The sequence below is a fragment of the Elgaria multicarinata genome, chromosome 17, assembly GCF_023053635.1.
Source record: "Elgaria multicarinata webbii isolate HBS135686 ecotype San Diego chromosome 17, rElgMul1.1.pri, whole genome shotgun sequence".
Taxonomy (NCBI): domain Eukaryota; kingdom Metazoa; phylum Chordata; class Lepidosauria; order Squamata; family Anguidae; genus Elgaria; species Elgaria multicarinata.
The window spans coordinates 18,205,219-18,227,652 of record NC_086187.1 but is presented as its reverse complement, the minus strand read 5'-3'; the positions used below and the strand labels follow the sequence as shown (position 1 = coordinate 18,227,652).

At 44.9% G+C, this 22,434-nt stretch overlaps 1 protein-coding gene across 1 annotated transcript in view; it reads right to left on the bottom strand.

Moving 5' to 3' along the window:
• Positions 1 to 22,434, bottom strand: part of VPS35L (VPS35 endosomal protein sorting factor like) — an 88,685-nt gene that overhangs the window by 34,984 nt on the left and 31,267 nt on the right. The window contains exons 13-22 of the mRNA XM_063143507.1: positions 22,248 to 22,325; positions 19,996 to 20,118; positions 16,269 to 16,315; positions 14,351 to 14,462; positions 12,814 to 12,930; positions 11,986 to 12,039; positions 10,129 to 10,209; positions 9,679 to 9,741; positions 8,147 to 8,232; positions 2,288 to 2,368 (exon numbers count right to left, since the gene is read on the bottom strand). Of these exons, the coding sequence (XP_062999577.1) occupies positions 2,288 to 2,368; positions 8,147 to 8,232; positions 9,679 to 9,741; positions 10,129 to 10,209; positions 11,986 to 12,039; positions 12,814 to 12,930; positions 14,351 to 14,462; positions 16,269 to 16,315; positions 19,996 to 20,118; positions 22,248 to 22,325 (842 nt within the window). The remainder of the gene's footprint in view (positions 1 to 2,287; positions 2,369 to 8,146; positions 8,233 to 9,678; positions 9,742 to 10,128; positions 10,210 to 11,985; positions 12,040 to 12,813; positions 12,931 to 14,350; positions 14,463 to 16,268; positions 16,316 to 19,995; positions 20,119 to 22,247; positions 22,326 to 22,434) is intronic.

Here is a 22,434-nt window from a genome sequence, read left to right as displayed (position 1 = left end):
CAGGCCTATTCACAAGATCAGTCTCAGAATATGCAACCAACTCATGCAGGATCATTCCGTCCAGTGAAAAAGCGATATTTCAGCTCACTAAAGGGCTGACCTCGCATGAGTTAGTTGCTGACACAATACACTGTTTACACAAGTAGTCCACTCACACATGAAAACAGCAGCCGGGAGCCATTTTGTATTGTTGTAACCAACTGTCACCCTGGCACCAACTTTTCTCAGATCCCTTTATTGTTAAATTTATTATTATTATTATTTCTTTCTCGCTCATGGAGGTTTTTCTAGACGGACATGAAGGACATTGCCAGGTCATGCTGTCTTTTACAGATTAAAGAATTTCCTGACAATTGAGCATGTTTTAAGTATGACTGCTTTCTGGATATTGGTGTGGATATATTTTGGTAGGGCTAGTTTCTGAAGGTTTTCTGTATAGTTTTTTGATGTGACTAACGGAATAATTGTGACCTTTTCCTGTTGCCATAGTTCTTTGACTTCTATGGCCAATGGTGTATATTTTTCTCTCTTTTCCTCTTCCTTTTGAACAATATTTTTGTCATTCGGTATTGCTATGTCAATGAGGTAAGTGTGTTTTTCTCTTTTTTTCTATGATCGTTATGTCTGGTCGGTTGCAAGGTATTTGCTTTGTCAGTATGAATTGTTCTGTCCCAGTATATTTTATGATCTGCATTTTCCTAGATTGTTTCAGGTGAGTATGTATAGTATGGTATAGGTTGTTTGATAAGGTTGGATTTGATGGCCAGTTGTTGGTGAATTATTTTTGCCACTGTATTGTATCTGTCCATATTATTATTATCATTATTATTTACATTTATATACCGCCCCTTAGCCGAAGCTCTCTGGGTGGTTTACAAAGAGTTCAGCCCTTGCTTTCGCCCACACCCTTTCAGTCTCAGCCCACTGCTTCTGAGAATAATGTCGATGCTGCCTGTCTCATTCTTATAACCTTCACCCATCAGATTTACAATGCAGGCATTAAGCCATCTGGGAAAGAGCCACATCACGCCTACATTCTGAGGTCTGCATAGGAAAGAAGCATTCCTGTAAAATCAGCAGCAACAGCATCAGGACAGATCGCGCAACGGTGAGCAATCTGCCCTCCTCCCTTGGCATCAGAGGGTGCTTCTCAAACAGCGCCTGCCTCTCGTCCAACGAAGCAAACATCATCTCAGGGCAGAAACCGCCCAGCCATAAGGAAGAGAGAGAGAAAGCAGGGATGTCATTTCTATATTCTGTTTCTGTATTTTGTGGGTTCTTAGTCCTTCCGGGGGCACTAAATATTGGGAGAGCACCTTACCGCTGGAAGACTAGTTTAAAAAGAGAGAGAGAGAGAGAGAGAGAAGGATATCCAGCAAGAAAGAGTTCTGTTCCGCATTTCAAAATGGCAAATACACATTTAACGTTGGGGCCATTTCTTTCCAATGTTTATAAAATTGTTTTATCGGCTAGGAAAGGACCCGTGTCAAGGCTGCAACGTCCGTTAGCGCTGCGAGCGCTTTTTGACAAAGAAGTGGGAAAAGGCACTAAGCTGGCACCAGGTCTCTCGCCTCACAATAGCAACTCGCTTCGTTTATGCCTTTCAACGCTCTTAAAATGCTCCTTGCGCCCTTTCTCTCTCTCTCCCTCTCCCTGTTAGTTAAGCTGTGAAGTCACCCGCTTTTTCCAGCTCTTTTCCTTTATTCTGCGTTTAGAACAAAGGCGCCTTTAAAACCACCAAGCAACCTATGCGAGAGTCCTGCCTGCACAGCTCCCGTCCGTGTTACTAAGTGTCTTGAATAAAAGCAGGGCGGGGAAAGTCATCACCAGCCTCTGGCCCTCCTTTACCTCAGCTTCATATCTGCTCATTAAAAACAAGCCAACTACCGTTCAAAATCCCATTCGTTAGGCCCCCAAATCTGGACCTCCTAAGGTCCCAATCCAGCCCTCTATGGTTTCCCAGAGGAACACACATCCTTCCCATGGCCCTACTCTCTTATCCACAACCACTGATCATTGGTGGTGCTTCGTGCAGTTTTCCTCCATTCTAAAAGGTTGAAATGCTTCTTCTAAGGCTTAAGGCCTTTAAGCTATGCTATGCCAGTGGTGGCGGGTATGTTTTAGCATTGCCCCTTTCTGGCTTTGGCTCCACCCCTGTATCTTCAGCCCCGCCCCTCACTGGAATGCGGGGGGCCCTCCCAAACAGCTACTCAGAAATCGAATGTGACTTTTGAGCCGACAGAGGTTGCCCGCCCCCTGCGTTACAAATAAAGGGAAAATATCTTACTTCACCGAATCGTGCATGGTTTTGCAAACGTGTAGAAGGGCGTTGAGAATGACAGGGTCCTTGGTTGTCTCCTCCTGGTGCCTAAGAAGGAAACGCAAGGTTTGGAAAATGAGTGAAAAATTATCTGGGGTTAAGGGTAAAATAGAACTGGGATCGAGGTTATATATCTCACTCGCTTTACTGTAAAGGCAGAGGCGGGTTAGATGAAATGGGGTGGAGGGAAGAAGCTAAGACTGCTATCCTAAATTTAGCTGGGAATTAATCTCAGTGGAACGTGCTTCTGACTAAGCATGCATAGGACTGCAGCGTAAATGCTAATCTTAAAAAAAGGAAAGGAAAGGAACCTCTCGTGCAAGCACTGAGTCATTACTGACTCTTGGAGGGTCGGCAGCTTTCGCTGACGTTTTCTTGGCAGGCCTTATAGCGGGGTGGTTTGCCATTGCCTTCCCCGGCCATTATTACCTTTCCCCCAGCTAGCTGGGTACTCATTTTACCGACTCAGGAGGATGGAAGGCTGAGTCGACCCGAGCCGGCTGCCTGAAACCAGCTTCCGCTGGGATTGAACTCAGGCTGTGGGGAGAGTTTCAGCTGCAGAGTTGTAAATTTATTTATTTATTTATTTATTTATTTATTACATTTATATACTGCCCCACAGCCGAAGCTCTCTGGGCGGTTTACAACAATTAAAAATAGTAAACATTAAAAGTATACAAAAATTAAAAAAGCATAAAAACGGTATAAAAACAACAGTATCCATTTAAAAACAAAACATAAAAACAATAAAAACAATAAAAGAATACACAAATCTGTTTAAAGCCCGTACCTGCCCTGTTCTTCTCTTACTGGACTTCCTTTACTCAGCAAAGAGAGCTAAATCAACCACATGGATTTATTAAGTCCCCAACCCTCCACCACCACCTTTTCTACCAGAGGGCCTTCTCTGTGGTGGCCCCACAACTGTGGAACAATCTCCCTGACTAGGCCCACCTGGCGCCAGCATTATCTTTTCTGCTCCAGGTCAAGACTTTTCTCCCAGGCTTTTAGAAATATGTGTTGAGCCTGGTTCTTTTTTTTTTTTTTTAGGCTCATCGTTTTTTAAAGTTAGTTTATTTGTTTATTTATTGCATTTGTATACCGCCCCATAGCCGAAGCTCTCTGGGCGGTTTACAAAAGTTAAAAACAGTCAACATGAAAAACAGATATACAAAGTTTAAAAACATAAAAAGCAGAAAAACAACAGTATCCTTGTAAAAACAGCTACGTAAAGTTGTTATAGTGGTTTGAAATGTATGTGTATATGGTATGTTTTTGTGGGTTTTAACTTTTGCGTATTGTGTGTAAGTGTTTTAATCTTATGCAATACGCCCAGAGAGCTTCAGCTATGGGGAGGTATACAGAAGAAGAAGAAGAAGAAGAAGAAGAAGAAGATACAACTGCTCTCAGGCCCTGCAGGGCATACAGAAGTAACCTGCATTAGCTGCCATGTTCCTCATCCCTTATCTGCCCAAAATTATAACGCAGGCATTGTATCGGGCACATCCATGTCCACAAAGAGCTCCATATTTTCCTATTCCTGCCTTCTGCTTGCCTAGAGGCAGGAGTAACACTTAGCATGGTAATTAACGTCTCTTTCCATCTAGACGGATTATGCCTCCCTGCTGTGTAAAAAAAAGGGGGGGATAGCCACAGAAAATAAGCATTCATTCAAAGTGCCTTTGATTACAGGGCATTAAAAGCTCTGTATTTCATTTGCTGCAGAGGAAAGGTGCGGCAGCACACGCGCAGGACCCTGGATTTTGTGGCAGAGTACGACGCAGTCATCACAAGCCAACAATTTGCCACACAATTGAGGCCGCGGCTTAAATACAGGGAAAGGGCTGCAAGAGCTCCCCCTCTGAGGATCTGTCCTGTCCGGGGAATCTGGCCCGTACATGAGCACTACGCCTAAGTGGGTATCTCTGCTCTGTCCTCTTTATTTGATGCCTTAACCTGAACCCCCAAAGACCCAACGGAATCGTCCTCCTGCTCCGTTCTTACAAGCCCAGGCGGCAAAGCAGTGAGTGGCCTTCCTCAAGGTCGCATCTTGCATCTGTGGCTGATGGACAGAACCCTCCCCTTTCCGCCTGCAGTCAGATGGGAAGCTAGGCAGAACTAAGCTCCTAGGCCCCGAGCTTCCCGCGAAGACTGGGTTCCAAACCATCCCGCTCAGGCTCTGACTCAGACTCTGGCAAGGCCTGACACAGCTGAGCATCGTTGGGCGCTGGTGAAGCCTGAGTTTCGTGGTCCCAGCTACTGTGGACGCGCAACGGTCTGTCCACTGAATTGCAGCAGATGACAACAGTATTTTGAGAGAGGGAGAAAAATGTCTCCCTATCCACGTTCTCCGTACCATGCATAGTTTTGTACACCTCTATCAGGCTAAGGGGAGACATGATAAGAGGGGTACAAAATTATGCACGGTACGGAGAATGTGGATAGGGAGAGATTTTTCTCCCTCTCTCAAACACATTTTTCTCCCTCTCTCATCCCATGAAGCTGATTGGTGGGAGATCCAGGACAAATAAAAGGAAGGACTTCTTCACACAGCGCAGAGTTAAATTATGGAACTCATTACTACAACATATAGTGAGGGCCACCAATTTGGGTGGCTTTAAAAGGGGGTTGATAAGTTCTTGGAGGCTAAGGCTATCAATGGCTACTAGCCCTGATGGTTGTGTGCTTTTTCCAGTATCCGAGGCAGTAAGCCTGTGTGCACCAGTTGCTGGGGAACATGGGCGGGAGGGTGCTGTTGCACCATGTTCTGCTTTGTTGGTTCCTGGTTGACAGCTGGTTGGCCGCGGTGTGAACAGAGTGCTGGACTAGATGGACCCTTGGTCTGATCCAGCAGGGCTCTTATGTTCTTAACAGCCCAAGTCACAGCGGCCTTTTATGCAGAGGAGACTGTACAAGAGTGAGGTGGACCTGCATGGGTTAATAGCCTTGACTCTCTTGCTCCAAGCCAGCCAGCCAGCCTCAGCGGAAGGGGAGGGGGGAGAAAATCAGGGGAAGAGTCTTCCAGAACTAAAGAAAAAAGGAAGTTGGCTGTGGTCAGCTGGCCCTAGCCTCCGTTAAAGGCCAGGTCTCAGCTGGAGATCCCTAGCCGACCTGAATGAAGATGAGGAAGAGAGAATTCAAGCCTTTCTAATATGACAGGCACCTCTTAAGGAGAGGCCTTGGATAGATTCTGGCCACCAAAAGACTAACCAATAGCGTGGAATACTGTGCCACGCTTTTCAGTCTGGCCAGTCCTTAAGAAAACAAGACCCATGCGCAGACTGAAGAGGACGGATCCCATGACCCCCGCTTTGTTGCTCGCCGGGCAGCGAAGTGCAAAAGGAACCGAGAAGGTAGCTCTGAATACAAAAATGACGAAACTGCAAGCTGGTATTAAGTTTAGAAAGGGAGTGTTGTGTGTAGGGAATAAAATCCCGCAATGGAGTCAGGGGGACCGGGAAAAGGAAATAAACCACGGTGCCTTGAAATTCTCTCCAAGCCACCGGAAACCTGAGGACCCTACAGCGGGAGAATTTTTTGTTAAATATTCTCATCCAACATTGTGAGACAAACTCCTATCCCGGATGCAGCCCTTTTTCCCCACAGAACTCACACAGAAGAAGATCTACAACATAGTCTTTCTAAGACACTATCACCTGCACCGTAGTAAACAAAGCATTTTATCCAACGTTCGTCTTATTTAGAGCAGAGCTACTGGAATGAATGGGATCATTTTGAACAGGGCCAGTAATTGATCCCAGGAAGCAGACTTAAATGCTCTTCTCCTGAGCAGTTTATTGCCCTGAGATGCATTGCGACAGTAAAACATCCCAAAAGACGTCTGCATTAAGTTTTTATTTATCTTTTTACTGATGTGGGGAAAGGTTAATATCCAGCTTGAAGGACCTCTGCCAGTTCGCTTGGGCTACTAGTTTTATTTGCAGTAATTTGTAAGTCAATGAGAAGTTTGAACGTTTCATCATCCATCACTCCTAAAATGTGGCACAGTGCACAGATCCACAACACGGCGCCCTTCACGATGAATTGAGGAAGTAAAAAATACATCTAGTTAACGTTTCCGTCAACGGTTTACTCAAGACCCAATTGCTGTTGCTGCTTAACATTTCGAGCTCTTAAACTATTGTAACGTGAACCTTCAATCTATCCAAAAGTGGTTAAAAAAAAGGAAATTAAATGCTTGAAAGAGTGCTTTCAGCACTGAAAAGGAAGCTGGTTGGATGCTACGCTTTTGTTTTAATTAAAGAAGTGCTGACTTTTCTCCTTCCACAGTGGAGTTTGTAACATCCGTACGCTCCTGTGTTTATATCTCAGTATCACAATTGCAGTTGGCACAGCAGGGTAGCATATGGTACAGTCTCACTTGGACCTATGCAAGCTGCTACACCCAGAAGAGCTTCATCCTTTAAATCAATTAATTGATTTAAAACATTTTAATTGTACTAAAAAGGCACTGCCAGTTAACTAGGCGACGTATTTCTTTTAACAAGTGGGATCTGCAAGGAAACGTTGCAATCGTGCCAACTTCAACACATACATACACCGTCTAAAAACAAATGGTGTGCTTTTTGTTCTTCGAAAGAATTGTTTAACATGTGCTGATTTTTTTTAAAAAAATCAATTAATCAAAACTCCATTTAATTAGGGTGACCATGTGAAAAGGAGGACAGGGATTCTGTATCTTTAACAGTTGTATTGAAAAGGCAATTTCAGCAGGTGTCATTTGTATATATGGGGAATCTGGGGAAATTTCCTCTTCATCACAGCAGTTAAAGCTGCAGGTGCCCTGCCCTCTTTTAAATCTGGTCACTCTAGTATAGCTCCTGCAGCTTTAACTGTTATGATGAAGAGGGAATTTCACCAGGTGTGACATGGATGCAAATGACACCTGCTGAAATTCCCTTTTCTATGCAACTGTTAAAGATACAGGAGCCCTGTCCTCCTTTTCATATGGTCACCCTAATTTAGGGTGACCATATGAAAAGGAGGACAGGGCTCCTGTATCTTTAACAGTAATATAGAAAAGGGAATTGCAGCAGGTGTCAATTGAAGTGGGTGAAATTCCCTCTTCAGCACAACAGTTAAAGCTACACTAGCTATAGTAGAGTGGCCAGATACAAAAGAGGGCAGGGCTTCTGCAGCTTTAACTGTGTTGATGAAGAGAGAATTTCACCCTCTTCAATTGACACCTGCTGAAATTCCCTTTTCTACATTACAGTTAAAGATACAGGAGCCCTGTCCTCCTTTTCATATGGTCACCCTAATTTAATTAATTTAATAGATATATTTAATTGCTTTGACAGCTCTAGTCAGCAGTAATCGCATCAAAGCTTCTATTTTAAGAACACTGGCCACAATCCAGCCCCAAAGCGTCCGTGCTTTGCACACTAGTGAGGAAAGCACGGTACTTATACCTCTTGCATCTATGGACAAATGATACACTACGCTCCGTAACGGTCGGATTATCAGCTTAGCAGCAAGTGTGTATTCAGACCAGACGTCCTTGCGTTTCTGATCCTGCAGTTCCCACATTGCTGGACTGTATCCAGCGTGTCCAATAGCAAACATATTTTTACAGAACCAGATCACCCTAATGCATTCAGTTTCATAACAAACTATTTATATAAACAACTGATCAATAGAATGAGAATGCATTTAAATTCTTTTTCAGACGGATCCTTCGTGCTGGTAAAAACCTTCCCAATGCCAAATGGACGGCAGACCAGCTCAATCTATCGCACTTAACCACCCTTCAATAAATTGCTCAGATTCTCCAGAGTGCACTTAATCACCGTACTTCATACTTACTTAATAAAAGCTTCCATGATGCACTTACAAACCTCCACTCTCACACTTTCCTTCTGGAACATATCCAAGAACGGCAAGAATTTCTCCTAAGAAGTCAAAGAAAAGACCACTAAGTTTAGGTACCCTGTGCTCAAGCATCTCTATACTGCAGATTGCCTTGCTGGGAGGGGGGGTGAGGGGAGACACATGCACAATTACATGTGAGAACAAGGCTTCCAAAGTGAGAAGGTAATGACACGGGCGCTCTTTGGCTCAGTTCAGACAACACGTTTCTCTTCGCAGTGGGAAAACTCCACTCAGCGGTTGAGGTTTTAGGAGGTACTCGCCACACAACACGTTTCTCAACGGTGGTGTTAGAACTCATAGAATCATAGACCAGTAGAGTTGGAAGGGGCCTACAAGGCCATCAAGTCCAACCCCCTGCTCAGTGCCGGAATCGACCTTAAAGCATCCCTGACAAATGGTTGTCCAGCTGCTTCTTGAAGGTCTCTAGTGTGGGAGAGCCCACGACCTCCCTAGGTCATTGGTTCCATTGTTGCACTGCTCTAACAGTCAGGAAGTTTTTCCTGATGTCCAGCCAGAATCTGGCTTCCTGTCACTTGAGCCCATTATTCCGTGTCCTGCACTCTGGGAGGATCGAGAAGAGATCATGGCCCTCCTCTATGTGACAAACTTTTAAATATTTGAAGAATGCGATCATGTCTCCCCTCCACAGTGGAGTTTTTACACTCCACCATTACGTGACTGTGGGCTCCCGTGGAGTTGACAGTTCCTCCGCCCTTCCCCAGCCCTCCCGATGGTATCCCATCAGCCATTGCAGCAAAAAAAACCAATCTGGGCAGCTCTCCTAGAGGGGCATTCGCTCTTTTCGCTGCTCTTGCGAGAGAACTCTGTAGCCAGTGGGAAAAGTCCACTCAATGCAATGGAAAACTCCATGGAGCCTTACACCAAGTCAGACCACGGGTTAATTTTCAAGCCGGCGATCTTGGGAGAGGACGCAGGTGATCTCGTGAGAGGATGCGATCTCACGAGAGGAAGCCAGCAATGGATGTGGGGAAGCCGGAGATCACACCGAGAAGTGGGCGCCCACGCGTGGTGAGGACACGTCTTCCCTCTGCTCCTGGGCCCTGGTAAGTGAGCCTTCCCAGCCACTGTATGCTGGGGGCTGTAGGCTGTACCGGAGCCTAGGGCTGGCCTGGAAAATGGCAGATCCTGTCCTAAAATGGCGGATATGCCACAAAATGGCCTCCAAGCCTCGGATTCGAATATCCAAGGTCCAAACTTTGCACAGCCCTACTTTTTTCTATCCGATTCAGGGACATGCCAGGGTCGTTGGGCATGGTGAGAGTAGCATGGTAGAGGAAACTGGTAGTTTGTGGAGAAGGACACTAAGACCCAGATCAACTAGATCTCCCCATGTCCGCTCCTCTGTCTAACTACCCCCAAATTCATCTGGAATGATTTTCCAGAGAAGATGAAGTTCCTTTCGGACTGGAGGGATTGATGATCCTCAGAGCCATGCAGAAACTTACCAATGAAAAGAGAATGGCGAAGTCATGGAAATAGGTGATGACTTTCTGAATTATTGACTGGAGCTAAGATCAGGAATGGGGTGTGGGAGAGAGAAGACATGCAATTAGGATTGATATTATATAAATATAATTTATACTAGCTTCAACTCTATCTTCCTTTCATTTAACCCCATTGCTTCTCATACTACCATTCATTGGGCAATCATCTTTCCTCTTCTTGCTGAGACCTTTTAAAACACTGGAAGATCATAACCAGGTCTTCTCGCAACTACACATTTTCTTTTCTCTGGGTTTAATGCATCTCATTAATCTGGCTTTCACTGGCTCGCATTTTCCTTTTAAATGACATGCACCGTTATGATCTGTTTGCATTAAAAGCCTCCCAGAACCCTCAAAGTCTGGACAAAATCCTTTGTGGTTAATTTTTTTATGACTGCAGTCTTCTTTTACCTGTGGATAGGCTTCTTCAAACGCCCGGTCTGGAGTCATGTGTTTGATGACATCAGCTAAAACCGTATTAACCTCGCGCTTCTGCAGAGGGCAAGTTAATTGTCATAAAACAGCAGCAAAGTGGTCATGAGTTCAAAATCAAAACCATTCAAAGCAAAAAGACTAAATGAACACATTACTAAGTTACGCAGATGAGAACTTTATTCCTGCACAGCTAGAGTCAAAAGTGATTTGTTAAGAATCTAGAGAATTATTATTACAGAAGGTCAAACACCTAACATTAATTTGAGCTTTAATCATAATCCATAATAACAATAATTTAAAAAATCACATCCTCCTGCTTGATAAATATTGAAGCCACTTAGGTCAACATTATCCTGTTTGGACTAGTGGGCATCGTAACAATATCAATATTCCAGGATGATTATGTGCCATTGAAAACAAAATGTCTCTTTTAAAAGCTGTCCAAGGTCACAGGTCACTTTTGGGTACCATTCCATATCCCGCATCAATTCTCTGCGATTGTCTCAGTGTCTAAGGCCCCAGATGCAAAGTTAAAAGTATTTCTCTGTCCGGTGTCAGCTCCAGGCTTTTGAGGGTTGGTGGGCCCCCTTCCTCAGTGGGTCTACCGTTTCACTGCCATTGTCACCGCCTGCTATTGCTCCTCATCCTTCCTCTCCTCCTTGCTCCTGCTCACTTGCTTATCAGGTAAAGAGCTAGCAGGCAAGCAGGCCGTGGCCATCTCCTGTTCCCCACCACCATTGCCTGGGCTAGAGTGAGAGGCAGGCGAGCAAGCAAGTAAGTTGCCATCGGTTTATTTATTCTAGCACTTTTCTCCCGCCCTTTAGCCAAAAAAGGTCCTCATGGCGGCTTACAAAAATATTTCTGAAGGCTTACAGTCTAAAAAAAATCATGGCATGAAAGGAAAGGGGATTGGGAGGGAGGAGGAAAAAACACACACAAGGGGGAAGAGCAAATCCAGGGGGTTCTTGACAGTGGGCCGATTATTTATTTATTTATTTACATTGTTTATATACTGCTCCCCATTTAAAATTTTGGAGCAGTGTACAAGGTAAAATAAAATAAAGACTGAATAAAAACACGTTAAAATAGGGTTAAAAAAAAAAAGTAAAATGCAAAGTAAACTGTGGCTGGTCATCAATGGAAGACTTCCTGGAAAAACAATGTTTCCAAAAGGCACCGAAAGGAATACAAAGTCGGTGCCTGCCTGACCTCCAGAGGGAGGGAATTCCACAGGAGGGGGGCCACCACGCTGAAGGCTCTTCTCCTGGTGGACTTCAGTGGGAGGGTAGGCCTATGTGGAACCACCAGGCCCAGGCCCGCCGATGACCAGGCAGGTTGATAGGGGAGAAGGCGCTCTCTCAGGTATCCTGGTCCCAAGTTGTTTAGGGCTTTGTACACAAGTACAAGAACCTTAAACCGGGCCCGGTAGCGAATAGGCAGCCAGTGCAGTTCCCTCAGCAAAGGAGTTACAAAGGATCATGCCCACCCTTTACACCGTCCCTGACTCTGTCACTAGTGAGGGTCTCAAATGGACCAACTTCAACACGGCTCCGCTTTATATATTAAAAAACAACAACAACAACAAGGCAAAATAGTTTAATGCCACACAATCTCACTGCCTTTTTAAATGCTCCCGCGAAATAGAGATGCCAGTATGACATCTAAACGATATCTAGAGACAATTTAAAACACCTTCTCATGTAAAATTCAGTGTCGTGCATACATATTTATTCTAGAGCATTACAGTATTTGATCAACTACACAAAGTGGGGAGGGGTGGGGAGAGAAATTTAAAATGTTAAGTAAATATTTTTTAAAAAAATCTGCACGTACCGTGAAATGCCTACAGGTATATTCCACCCAGATTTCTGCACAGTTGATATAATCCTAAAAATAAATGCATGGAAGTTATATTCAAAACTGGCACGTCCCCTTATACAAAATGTTTAGAGAGCTTTTACTTGCTGCTCTTCCACCCCACCTTAAACACACACACACACACATCTCTTAATGCTAAAACAAGAGTCCCAAAGACAGAACAGACGGCTTGTTGCATTCTTAACCAAACCCTTTTATGTATATGAAGCAGAGTAGCAACAGGGCGGAAATCTTCCTGGGCCCGCGAGGGCAGCGGAGGCCCCCACATCTGGACCTCCCGGGCCCCAATAGATGCGCCCGACAGGTTTTCGGCCCATCAGTTCCAAAGGGGGCGCAAATCTGGGTGGGACTTAAGCCTCAGGGTCTTTAAGGCCACAAATGGCATGGTGGGGAGGCAAAACGCATTTTCTGGGACCTCCGGAAAATGCGCAATTCCAGAGGCCCCGGAAAGTGCGCAATTCCGGAGGCCCCGGAAAGTGTGCACCACTGAGTACTTGGGTACTCCGGCTCCCTGAACAGGGCCAGCGAAGCAGCACTTGGCAAACTTGTAGGGCAGGTGCCACCCAAATTCTTCATTCCCTAAAGCCAAGTTCTTATATGGATACATTCCGGGGAAGAGTGCAGTCAACATTTTGGAAGCAGGTGACAAAGAGATCCCTGGACATCTATGAGCTAGCTAGGTAATGCTCCCAAGATAGAATATGCAGAACTGAACAATGAATTTATTTCAATAATTTTGGGCTGCAACTATGCCACCGGTCTCCTTTCCTAGCGACAACCCACCTGCGGGCTCTTCAATTTCGTAATAACCTTCCAGGCTTCATTTAAGATCTGAAGGCGATCGCCTTCTGGCGGGTCAGCTAAAGCCAGGTTCCGGCCAAGAGAGCGAAAGAGAAGATGCTGTGGAAATATAATAAAAGAGCACGTCCATGTAGCTGATTCCATCCGTTATTCCCATTTGACTAAATAACATTAGTACTATACTGCTGTTCTATTAAAAAAGAAATATGGTTTTGTAAAAGAAAGATGTAATAAATCTGATTTAATAAATTAGAATTTATTAAATTATTAAATCTATATACCGCCCCATAGCCGAAGCTCTCTGGGCGGTTTACAAAAGTTAAAAACAGCGAACATTAAAAAGGATACAAAATTTTAAACCATCAAAAATATAAAAACAAGAGTATAAAACAACAGTATCCATTTAAACAACAACAGTTCTGGGGTCCATTAAAAAACAAAGAAACTTAGCATATGTTGTTAAATGCTGTTAAATGCCTGGGAGAAGAGAAAAGTCTTATTTATTTATTTATTTATTTATTTATTTATTTATTATATTTTTATACCGCCCAATAGCCGAAGCTCTCTGGGCGGTTCACAAAAATTAAAACCACAGTAAAACACCCAACAGTTTAAAACACAATTACGAAATACAGTATAAAAAGCAAGTCTTGACCTGGCGCCGAAAAGATAACAATGTTGGCGCCAGGTGAGCTTCATCGGGGAGATCATTCCATAATTGGGCGGCCACCACTGAGAAGGCCCTCTCCCTTGTTGCCGTCCTCCGAGCTTCCCTCGGAGTAGGCACTCAGAGGAGGAACTTAGATGTTGAGCGCAGAGTACGGGTAGGTTCATGTCGGGAGAGGCGTTCCATCAGGTATTGTGGTCCCAAGCCACGTAGGATTGCTATCAATTAAATAAAATCTTAGCATGAAATCTTACAAGTTTTATTAATTAAACCAACATGAAAGCCTCTTGTTCTGAAGCATATAACCAGTTCCTTCATTTCCAGAGGAAATAGACATGTATTGTATCAAGCATCATCTTAAAAGCTTGCCTCCTACAGATTTTTTAAAGTTCTTTTTTTAAATAAATCTGCTGTACAATTAATCAGGAACATCTTTTTAGTTGATCTAATATCTTAATCTACTAAGGTGCAAATCCTAGGATGGTTGAGACAGGAAAAAGTCCTACAATTCCCAGCATGCTGGCTGGGGAATGCTGGGAGCTGTAACACTTTTTTAGGTCTGAACAGGCATTCCAGCCCTAGTAAATATAGGGCAGATCACTTTTGAAAGTCAATTATTTCCCAAGACAAAACCAGCCCCTGGCCAAGGGCTGGGTGATAGGGATGGATATGGATTCCAGAAAGAATTTAGGGCCATAGTGCAAGAACAAGGCAAGAAATCGTGACTCGCATAGAGCAGAATGACTTCCAAACAAAATAAATTTCGCTTTCGTGATGTATGTTGACAACCGTATGACAGTGACTAAGGGGAGAAGTTGCACAATAAGAGTGGGGAGAGATGGGGGGGCTTACCTTGGGGAAGCCAGATTCATCACACTCCTTAATCATCCCAATAAAATCCATAGACCTTGTAGCAATAAACTCTGCTCTGAAGGCAGACATTACTGAATTCAAGAGCAAGGCGCTAGAAGGAACAGTAACGAGATCAGTGCAAGGTAACACACACACACACACAAACAGAGCATCATTTTATATTTTACATTAAAGCACCCTTCCCCAACCTGGGTCTCTCCAGATGTGTTGGGTTGCTAGTCCCATCTGAAGGGTGGAATGCTCATGAAAAGTGAGCCCATCCATCCTCTGATTGGAGTCCACCAGGGGAAGAGCCTTCAGCGTGGTGGTCCCCGTCCTGTGGAATTCCCTGCCTCTGGAGGTCAGGCAGGCGCCAACTTTGTACTCCTTTCAGTGCCTCCTGAAAACATCATTATTCCAGGAAGCCTTTCCTTAATGTTCAGCCAGGAGTCACTGTGCTTGCTTCTTTTAAGATTTGTTTTAAGTGTTTTATTCTGTTTTTATTTGTACACCGCTCCGAACTTTACAATGGGGAGCGGTATATAAATATTGTAAATAAATAAATAAAATATATACTGTAAGGATCTGGGCATATGTATTCACACACACACACACACACACACACAGGCACACAGAGGTATATACCCAGGGTGTGTGTGTGTGCAGCCTGCACAGGACGTAGGTAGCTAAAGGTCACAGCTCAGAGGTAGGGACACATGTTTTGCATGCAGAGGATCTCATTCCAAACCCTGGCCAATCCTACTCAGGATATCTGGGAAGGATGTCTGCTGGTAACATTGGATCTCTGCTGCCAGTCAGAGCAGACACCACTGGGCTTGGTGAGCCACAATGGGATGAGCAGCCTAGTTTGTTCAATCAATAAGTTTATTACGGTGTAACAACCAGCACTCCAATCAAACACCATACAATTTAACACATTACATTACGTTACAGATGTAAAACGTGCATATATTATTATTGTCTCGGCTCTTTACGGCGTGAGATGGCTGCAGCACAAAATCTGGCCACTTTCACAGTAACTTGGGCATTCATGCCTGACAAAAGTATGTTTCACAAAGCGCAGACCCAGATGGTGGCAGGTTTTGATCCATACACACACACACACACACACACACACACACACACACTTTCTCTCAAGTATAGAGTTCCTCCACCCATCCCTTTAGGAGACAACAGCAGCACTCATTTACATGGAATGGGGTGGGATGGGGAGGAATACACTGAATAAATTTATTTATAAATAAATAAATAAAATATATACTGTAAGGATCCGGGCATACGTATTCAAACACACACATGCACACACAGGTATATACCCAGGGTGGGTGGGTGTGCAGCCTGCACAGGACGTAGGTAGCTAAGGGTCACAGCTCAGAGGGAGGGACGCATGTTTTGCATGCAGAGGATCTCGTTCCAAACCCTGGTCAATTCTACTCAGGACATCTGGGAAGGATGTCTGCTGGTAACATTGGAGCTCTGCTGCCAGTCAGAGCAGACACTACTGGGCTTGGTGAGCCACAATGGGATGAGCAGCCTAGTATGTTTCACAAAGCGCAGACCCAGATGGTGGCAGGTTTTGATCCATACACACACACACACACACACACTCTTCCTCTCAAGTATAGAGTTCCTCCACCCATCCCTTTAGGAGACAACAGCAGCACTCATTTACATGGAAGGGCGGGGTGGGATGGGGAGGAATACACTGAAGGATACCATATCGGGCTGTGGACTAAAGCTACCTTTGGTGACCCCAATGTTTGGGGCAAGGGGCAGCCTTTGCCCCCTTCTCGACCGGGCCCTGAAGCACGTCCCCTTCCAAAAGGACTCAAGCAGATGTAATAGGTGTAAGGATTTCCCCAACTTCAAAAATAAACTTGCAAAGCGCACTACTTACTTGTTGCCCAGCTTCTTGCATCTCTCCATCATCTCAGTCAGAAGAACCTACAAAAGGTAACTTCGTGAGAAGGAAAAAACGCACCACCCGGCCAAAACGTTGTTTATCGGAAGATTAATTTACAACGGGATTTACGTTGCGCGGTCACAGCTAGAGAATTGTTGAGGCCCACTAATGTTTTCTTTGGGGAAGGCTCTTGATTCCAAAGGTCTCAATCCTTTTGATTCCCAAAAGGGAGCAAGAAAGCAGATTTGCCCCAGGTAAAATTGGAGGATGAGATCTCCAGGTAACAAGCAGTGGGAAGAGCATTTGCTTTACCCAAGACCCCAGAGAGCTGCTGCTGGTCAAAGAAGACAATGCCAACCTAGAGATTCTGACCAGGTTTGCACAAGAAGAGGGTGGCTAACAAGCCACGGTGGCTTATCAACTACCCCCATGCATACCGGTCACATGCAACCTGATGTACTAATTACCTTCGCCAGGCACAGCTTTTGTGACGTCTGAACCCAGCAAAGGTGGGTAGCTGGGGTGGTTAGTAAACCATCCAGAACCCATGGCCTGTTTTAGGCTTGCTGGAAGGTTTGTTATCCACGCCATCCACCCACGTTTTCTGGGTTCAGACATCACGAAACACTTATTAACTACTCCTGTGTCATCGAATTGGGTTGTCAGCAAAAAACTCCATGGAATCAAATGTTTGGATTTTTATGAATCCAACCCGCGGATTCCACAGCGGACCGAGTTTTCTCCAGTCGAATAAATTCCGCTGATTTGTGGACCATGTTTCTAACTTTCCAGAATTTCGCGCTAATTTAGTAATGGGAAAATACGCAACGTTAAAGAAAACCTGGCCAGAGATGCGGACTCTGCCCACAGAATAAAGCTTAAAAAAAAAACCTACCACATTCTAGGGGAATGTGCACGTTTTCTCAAGGGCAAATTTGTGCGAATTCAGAAACTAAAATAAAAACCCAGTTCCATTGGTATGCAGACTACAAAATGAAAGGCACCCAAAGATCTGCAAAACGCAAACGGAACGGATTTTACACCAATCCGTACATCCCTACATGTGAGCCATCCATTGTCTCTAGCTAAAGGGGCAGATAGACTGGACCGGTGCAAGGCTACTTCGGATATTTGAAACTCACAGCTGTCCCTAACTCTCTGTTCATTAGCTACCTTCTGCCACAACACCGTTGCTCTGCCTCTACCACAAGATAAAGGGAATCAATCGCCTTCCAACAGCCAGGGACTGAAATTTCCTGTTGTTACCTCCCATTCAGAGAGCATCCAATCGATCACTCCTAACTAATAGCTTAACAAAAGGATCGTCTCCCAGCAGCCATAACAATCCTCCTTTTCAATGTGAAGTCGAAAACGGATTTTTGCCTCCCCCCAAAAAATAAATAAATCAAGATGTGTGGAAAACAAGGGGAAAGAGTTAGACTTGTGAAAGGTTTCATAGCTGCCTTCCCAGTAGCTTGCTTTGGCTTTCCTTTGGTTTTCTTGCGACATGATGATATCTCTTTAGAAATTGAATCCTTGCTTCAGATAGAGGCTTTAATGTTATGCTGATTGGGTTTAAAAATAAAAGGAAGTGTAACTTGCCAGAGCAAGGTGAGAAACTAGCACGGAGAAAAGTACCTGGAGGATCCAAAGTAGGATAACAGTTTTCCTTTAAACGAAGTTCGGTATTAAAACGAGTAAATGTGAGGCTGCTTTTGCAAACTCCTGAGATGGGTGCAAATTGTTTAAGTGTAAAAGAAAAAAACTCCGGCATGAGTTTTTTTTAAAGTTAAAAGGATATCCTTTTAAGTTTTTTTAAAAATGCATCTGTTTCAGACACTCCTCAGCTATTTTTTAATTTTTTTTAGTGGTGGGGGAGAGAACATGGGGGGGGGGGGAGAAGAAAGGAAAGGAACCTCTCGTGCAAGCACTGAGTCATTGCTGACTCTTGGAGGGACACCAGCTTTCGCTGATGTTTTCTTGTCAGGCCTTATAGCAGGGTGGTTTGCCGTTGCCTTCCCCGGCCGTGATTACCTTTCCCCCAGCTAGCTGGGTACTCATTTTACCGACCTCGGGAGGATGGAAGGCTGAGTCGACCTGAGCCGGCTGCCTGAAACCAGCTCCAGCTGGGATCGAACTCAGGCCGTGGGGAGAGTTTCAGCTGCAGAAACTGCTGCTTTACCGCTCTGCGCCACACGAGGCTAAATCTCACTTTCCCTATAATCTCCCTGCATGCTGCCTAGCTAAAAAAAAACAGCCAAGGAGCAAGTAAAAGGGGACTCAGGCCTTCACTCATGTGCAAACCTGCATTCAGCCTCCCGCTGCTTTGGAATAACAAGCCTTCAAAAACCGTCATTTAAAAACTACTCTACAAAATCTCTTGTACCACTTAATTTCAAATGCTGCACTTATTGTTCTTTCTGATTACGACAGCCTGAAGTGATGATCTTGAAACACATTCCCTGTACGTTTATGGCTGATGTAGCTTTGAGCACAGAACAATCCGGATTAAAGATTCTCCCCTACCAACCTGCCCGGTCACTGAGGTCATCCGAGGGCCTGCTCCTGGTGGTTCCACATAGATCCATCCTCCGTTTGGAGTCCACCAGGGGAAGAGCCTTCAGCGTGGTGGCCCCCCTCCTGTGGAATTCCCTGCCTCTGGTGGTCAGGCAGGTGCCAACTTTGTACTCCTGAAAACATCATTATTCCAGGAAGCCTTTCCTTAATGTCCTGCTATGAGTCACTGTATTTTAAGTGTTTTATTCTGTTTTTATTTTCATTTTGTCTTGTACACTTCTCCGAAATTTTCAATGGGGAGCAGTATGTAAATATTGTAAATAAATAAATAAAATAAATGCCACACACATCTACTACAACTATACCTGTTAATAATACCCCTTCCAGAACCCATACAATTTACTGATTTAGGCTGCAATCTTATATCAACAGATATGGGAGCAAGTCCATTGAATGCATAAGAGCCAGTGTGGTGTAGTGGCTAGAGTGTTGGACTAGGAGTCAGGAGATCTCGGTTCTAGTCCCCGCTCGGCCATGGAAACCCACTGGGTGACTTTGGGCCAGTCACAGACTCTCAGCCCAACCCACCTCACAGGGTTGTTGTTGTGAGGATAACATGGAGAGGAGGAGGATTATGTACGCCGCCTTGGGTTCCTTGCAGGAAAAAAGGCGGGATATAAATGCAATAATAAATAAATACATAATAAGACTGCACTGTAAGCGATTCAATTCCACATTGTTATTAACTTCCTTGGATCAATATGAAAGAAGGAATATCTTAATCATTTAGTAAAAAATAGAGCCTCGTGTGGCGCAGAGCGGTAAGCGGCAGTTACTGCAGCCGAAACTCTCCCCACGGCCTGAGTTCGATCCCAGCGGAAGCTGGTTCTCAGGCAGCCAGCTCAGGTCGACTCAGCCTTCCATCCTTCTGAGGTCGGTAAAAGGAGTACCCAGCTAGCTGGGGGAAAGGTAACCACGACTGGGGAAGGCATTGGCAAACCACCCCGCTACAAAGTCTGCCAAGAAAGCGTCAGCGAAAGCAGGCGTCCCTCTAGGAGTCAGCAATGACTCAAGTGCTTTGCACGAGAGGTTCCCTTCCTTTCCTTAGTAAAAAATAAATAAATAGAGAGCTTTCTATTTATTCAGAGCCCAGGTGCTGTATTCAGCCTTTATCCTCTTTCCATAGCAAAGCAGGCTCCTTTACCTCTGCAGCCCGGTAAGCAATGCACTGTAGAATCCAATCTATTGCAGGAGAATAAAGTGTGAGATATAACGGGATCTCTACACGCTGCACTACCAGCTGATTCTGGACGGTATCCCCGTGAACCTGTTAAAAACATCAAAGATAAATCATCACGAAAACATCTAACTCGGGAGGGAGGGAATATTCTGCATTCAATATCGAATCAAAGCCTTCAATTCAACACTGGCCTCAAACGTAAACACCAAAAGCCTGTTTCAAGCAAACATCTACAAGAGAAGTTTCTATTTCACCGGTTCGGGGAACTCCCAAATTAAAATAGTTGTGAGAATTCCCAGTATACTTGGCCCTTTCTTCCCCAAAATGAAGAAAGCTAGAGTGAGGATATGCACGTCCAAGGACAGCTCCTCTACTTCTCTCTCAGACAGAATCCCAAGTTTATTATGGTCTGGATTTGATACTCCCTGGCTTCCATGAATGGTAAAGGCTGCGGCATTCCTTAAAGTCCAGGGCAAGGCAGAAGTTAGATCTGAATCTACTGGTAGATCTTGGGATCGTTTGCAATTAATTAGTAAGGGTTTCTGACTCCCAATCAACTAATGATAACATCAAATAAAAAGCTTCCCCCCACCAACAAAAATTAGGTGTCTGAATAAAAAGAACGTGTAGGGAGCACTCAGGAAGGTTTTTAATTTATTTTATTTATATCTCACCTTTTAACATCAAGAGCCCTGGTTGGCTTCTAGAATTTTGGTGTGAAAGAACTTGTGAGCTTAGTTCTGGCTACTGATTCCACATTTGTGCTAAATCAGAGGAACCCTATTTCTTAGCGTATAACAACCTGCCTAATCTACCATTTTGCACCTGGTGTTACGGTTGGATCTCTGGAGTCTAGTAAAAAACTAAAAACAAACAGATCCTGTACGCCTGAGGTCTGCTCACCCCTGCCTTAGAACATAAGAACATAAGTGCCCTGCTGGATCAGACCAAGGGTCCATCTAGTCCAGCACTCTGTTCACACAGTGGCCAAACAGCCATCGGTCAGGGATGAAAAAGCAGGACGTGGTGCAACAGCACCCTCCCACCCATGTTCCCCAGCAACTGGTGCACTGTTAGGATACACAGTTTCTTTAATCAGCCAACAAGTGTGATTAATAGAGTGCGCTCTATGTGTCTAAACAGACAGGTCATGTACAAAGATATTCCTAATGGCTGGCCTCCAGGCTAGATTATCCTAGAGACCTTTCAGAAGCAATTTTTTTTAAAAAAAATATGGCCAAGTTTGTAGTAGCCAGGAATAAATAATACTGGGTTGAATCCAAATTAAGTTAATCAAGATAGTTAGTTAGACTAACAGATTAAGTTAGTCAAACTGTATGCTGGATAAATCCATTACTGGGCATTTTGAGAATGAAAACAATGATCTCAGCAAGTAGTCAAAAAGATTCCTGGAAGCTGGTTCTGAACCACAAAAAGAACCATCATTCAGGGCCGGCGCTTCCATAGAGGCCACTCAGGCAGCCGCCTAGAGCGCCAAGGTAAGGGGGGCGCTGGACGCCGCACCCGGAAGCCGCTCTCCCACACCGGCTCTGAGAGGGCGGCTTCTGGGCGCGCCATTCCGAAGCTGCCCACCGCCTCAGTGTCCTGACTTCGCTTCGGCTGGGCGCCCACCCAGCCAAAGTGAAGCCACGCCAGCCCCCCCCCCCCCCACTCCAGCGTCCCGGCTTCGCTTCGGCTGGGTGGGCACCGAAGCGAAGCCAGAACGCTGGGGCAGGGGGGCAGGCAGAGGGCTTCGGAACGGCGCGCCTGGAAGTCGCTCTCCCAGAGCGGCGTCTGGTCGGGCGCACCATTCCAAAGCCGCTCCCCCGCCCCCACCCCGCCCCAGTGTCCTGGCTTTGCTTCAGCTGGGCAGGCGAGATGGCACCCCGCGCCCAGGTACGCTGGGGTTGGTGGGTGGGTGAAAGCAGCTCACCTTCCTAGGGCGCAAAATAGTCTGGCACCAGCCCTGCCATCATTCCATAATTTTCCTGAATTTTGTATACATTATCTGAGAAGTCCAATGCAAGCTACTGTCACAGACCAGAAGCAAGTCGAGATGATCAACAGGCAGGTCTCCAGAAGAAAACGCAACAACAACAGAAACTTTCAGTCACATAGCCTCCGACATCATCATTATACCATTCCTTAAAATATTTCTTGGCCACCTCCCAAGACAGCTTATAGCAATAACATCCATAAAAACATCTCTCACTTACTTGTTTAAAGGTCAGAAGGAAGTCAAAAAAGTTCTTGTTTAGGCTCTCTTTCAGATGTGGAGCAACTTCCATCCCAACCTATAGCCAAAGAAACAAATAAATTAAGTCTGTTCTATATTTCTCCAGCTCCAACACAATCAGGCATATTCCTATACCTATTGGGAGACTATTTTTAAAAAAAGGTCCA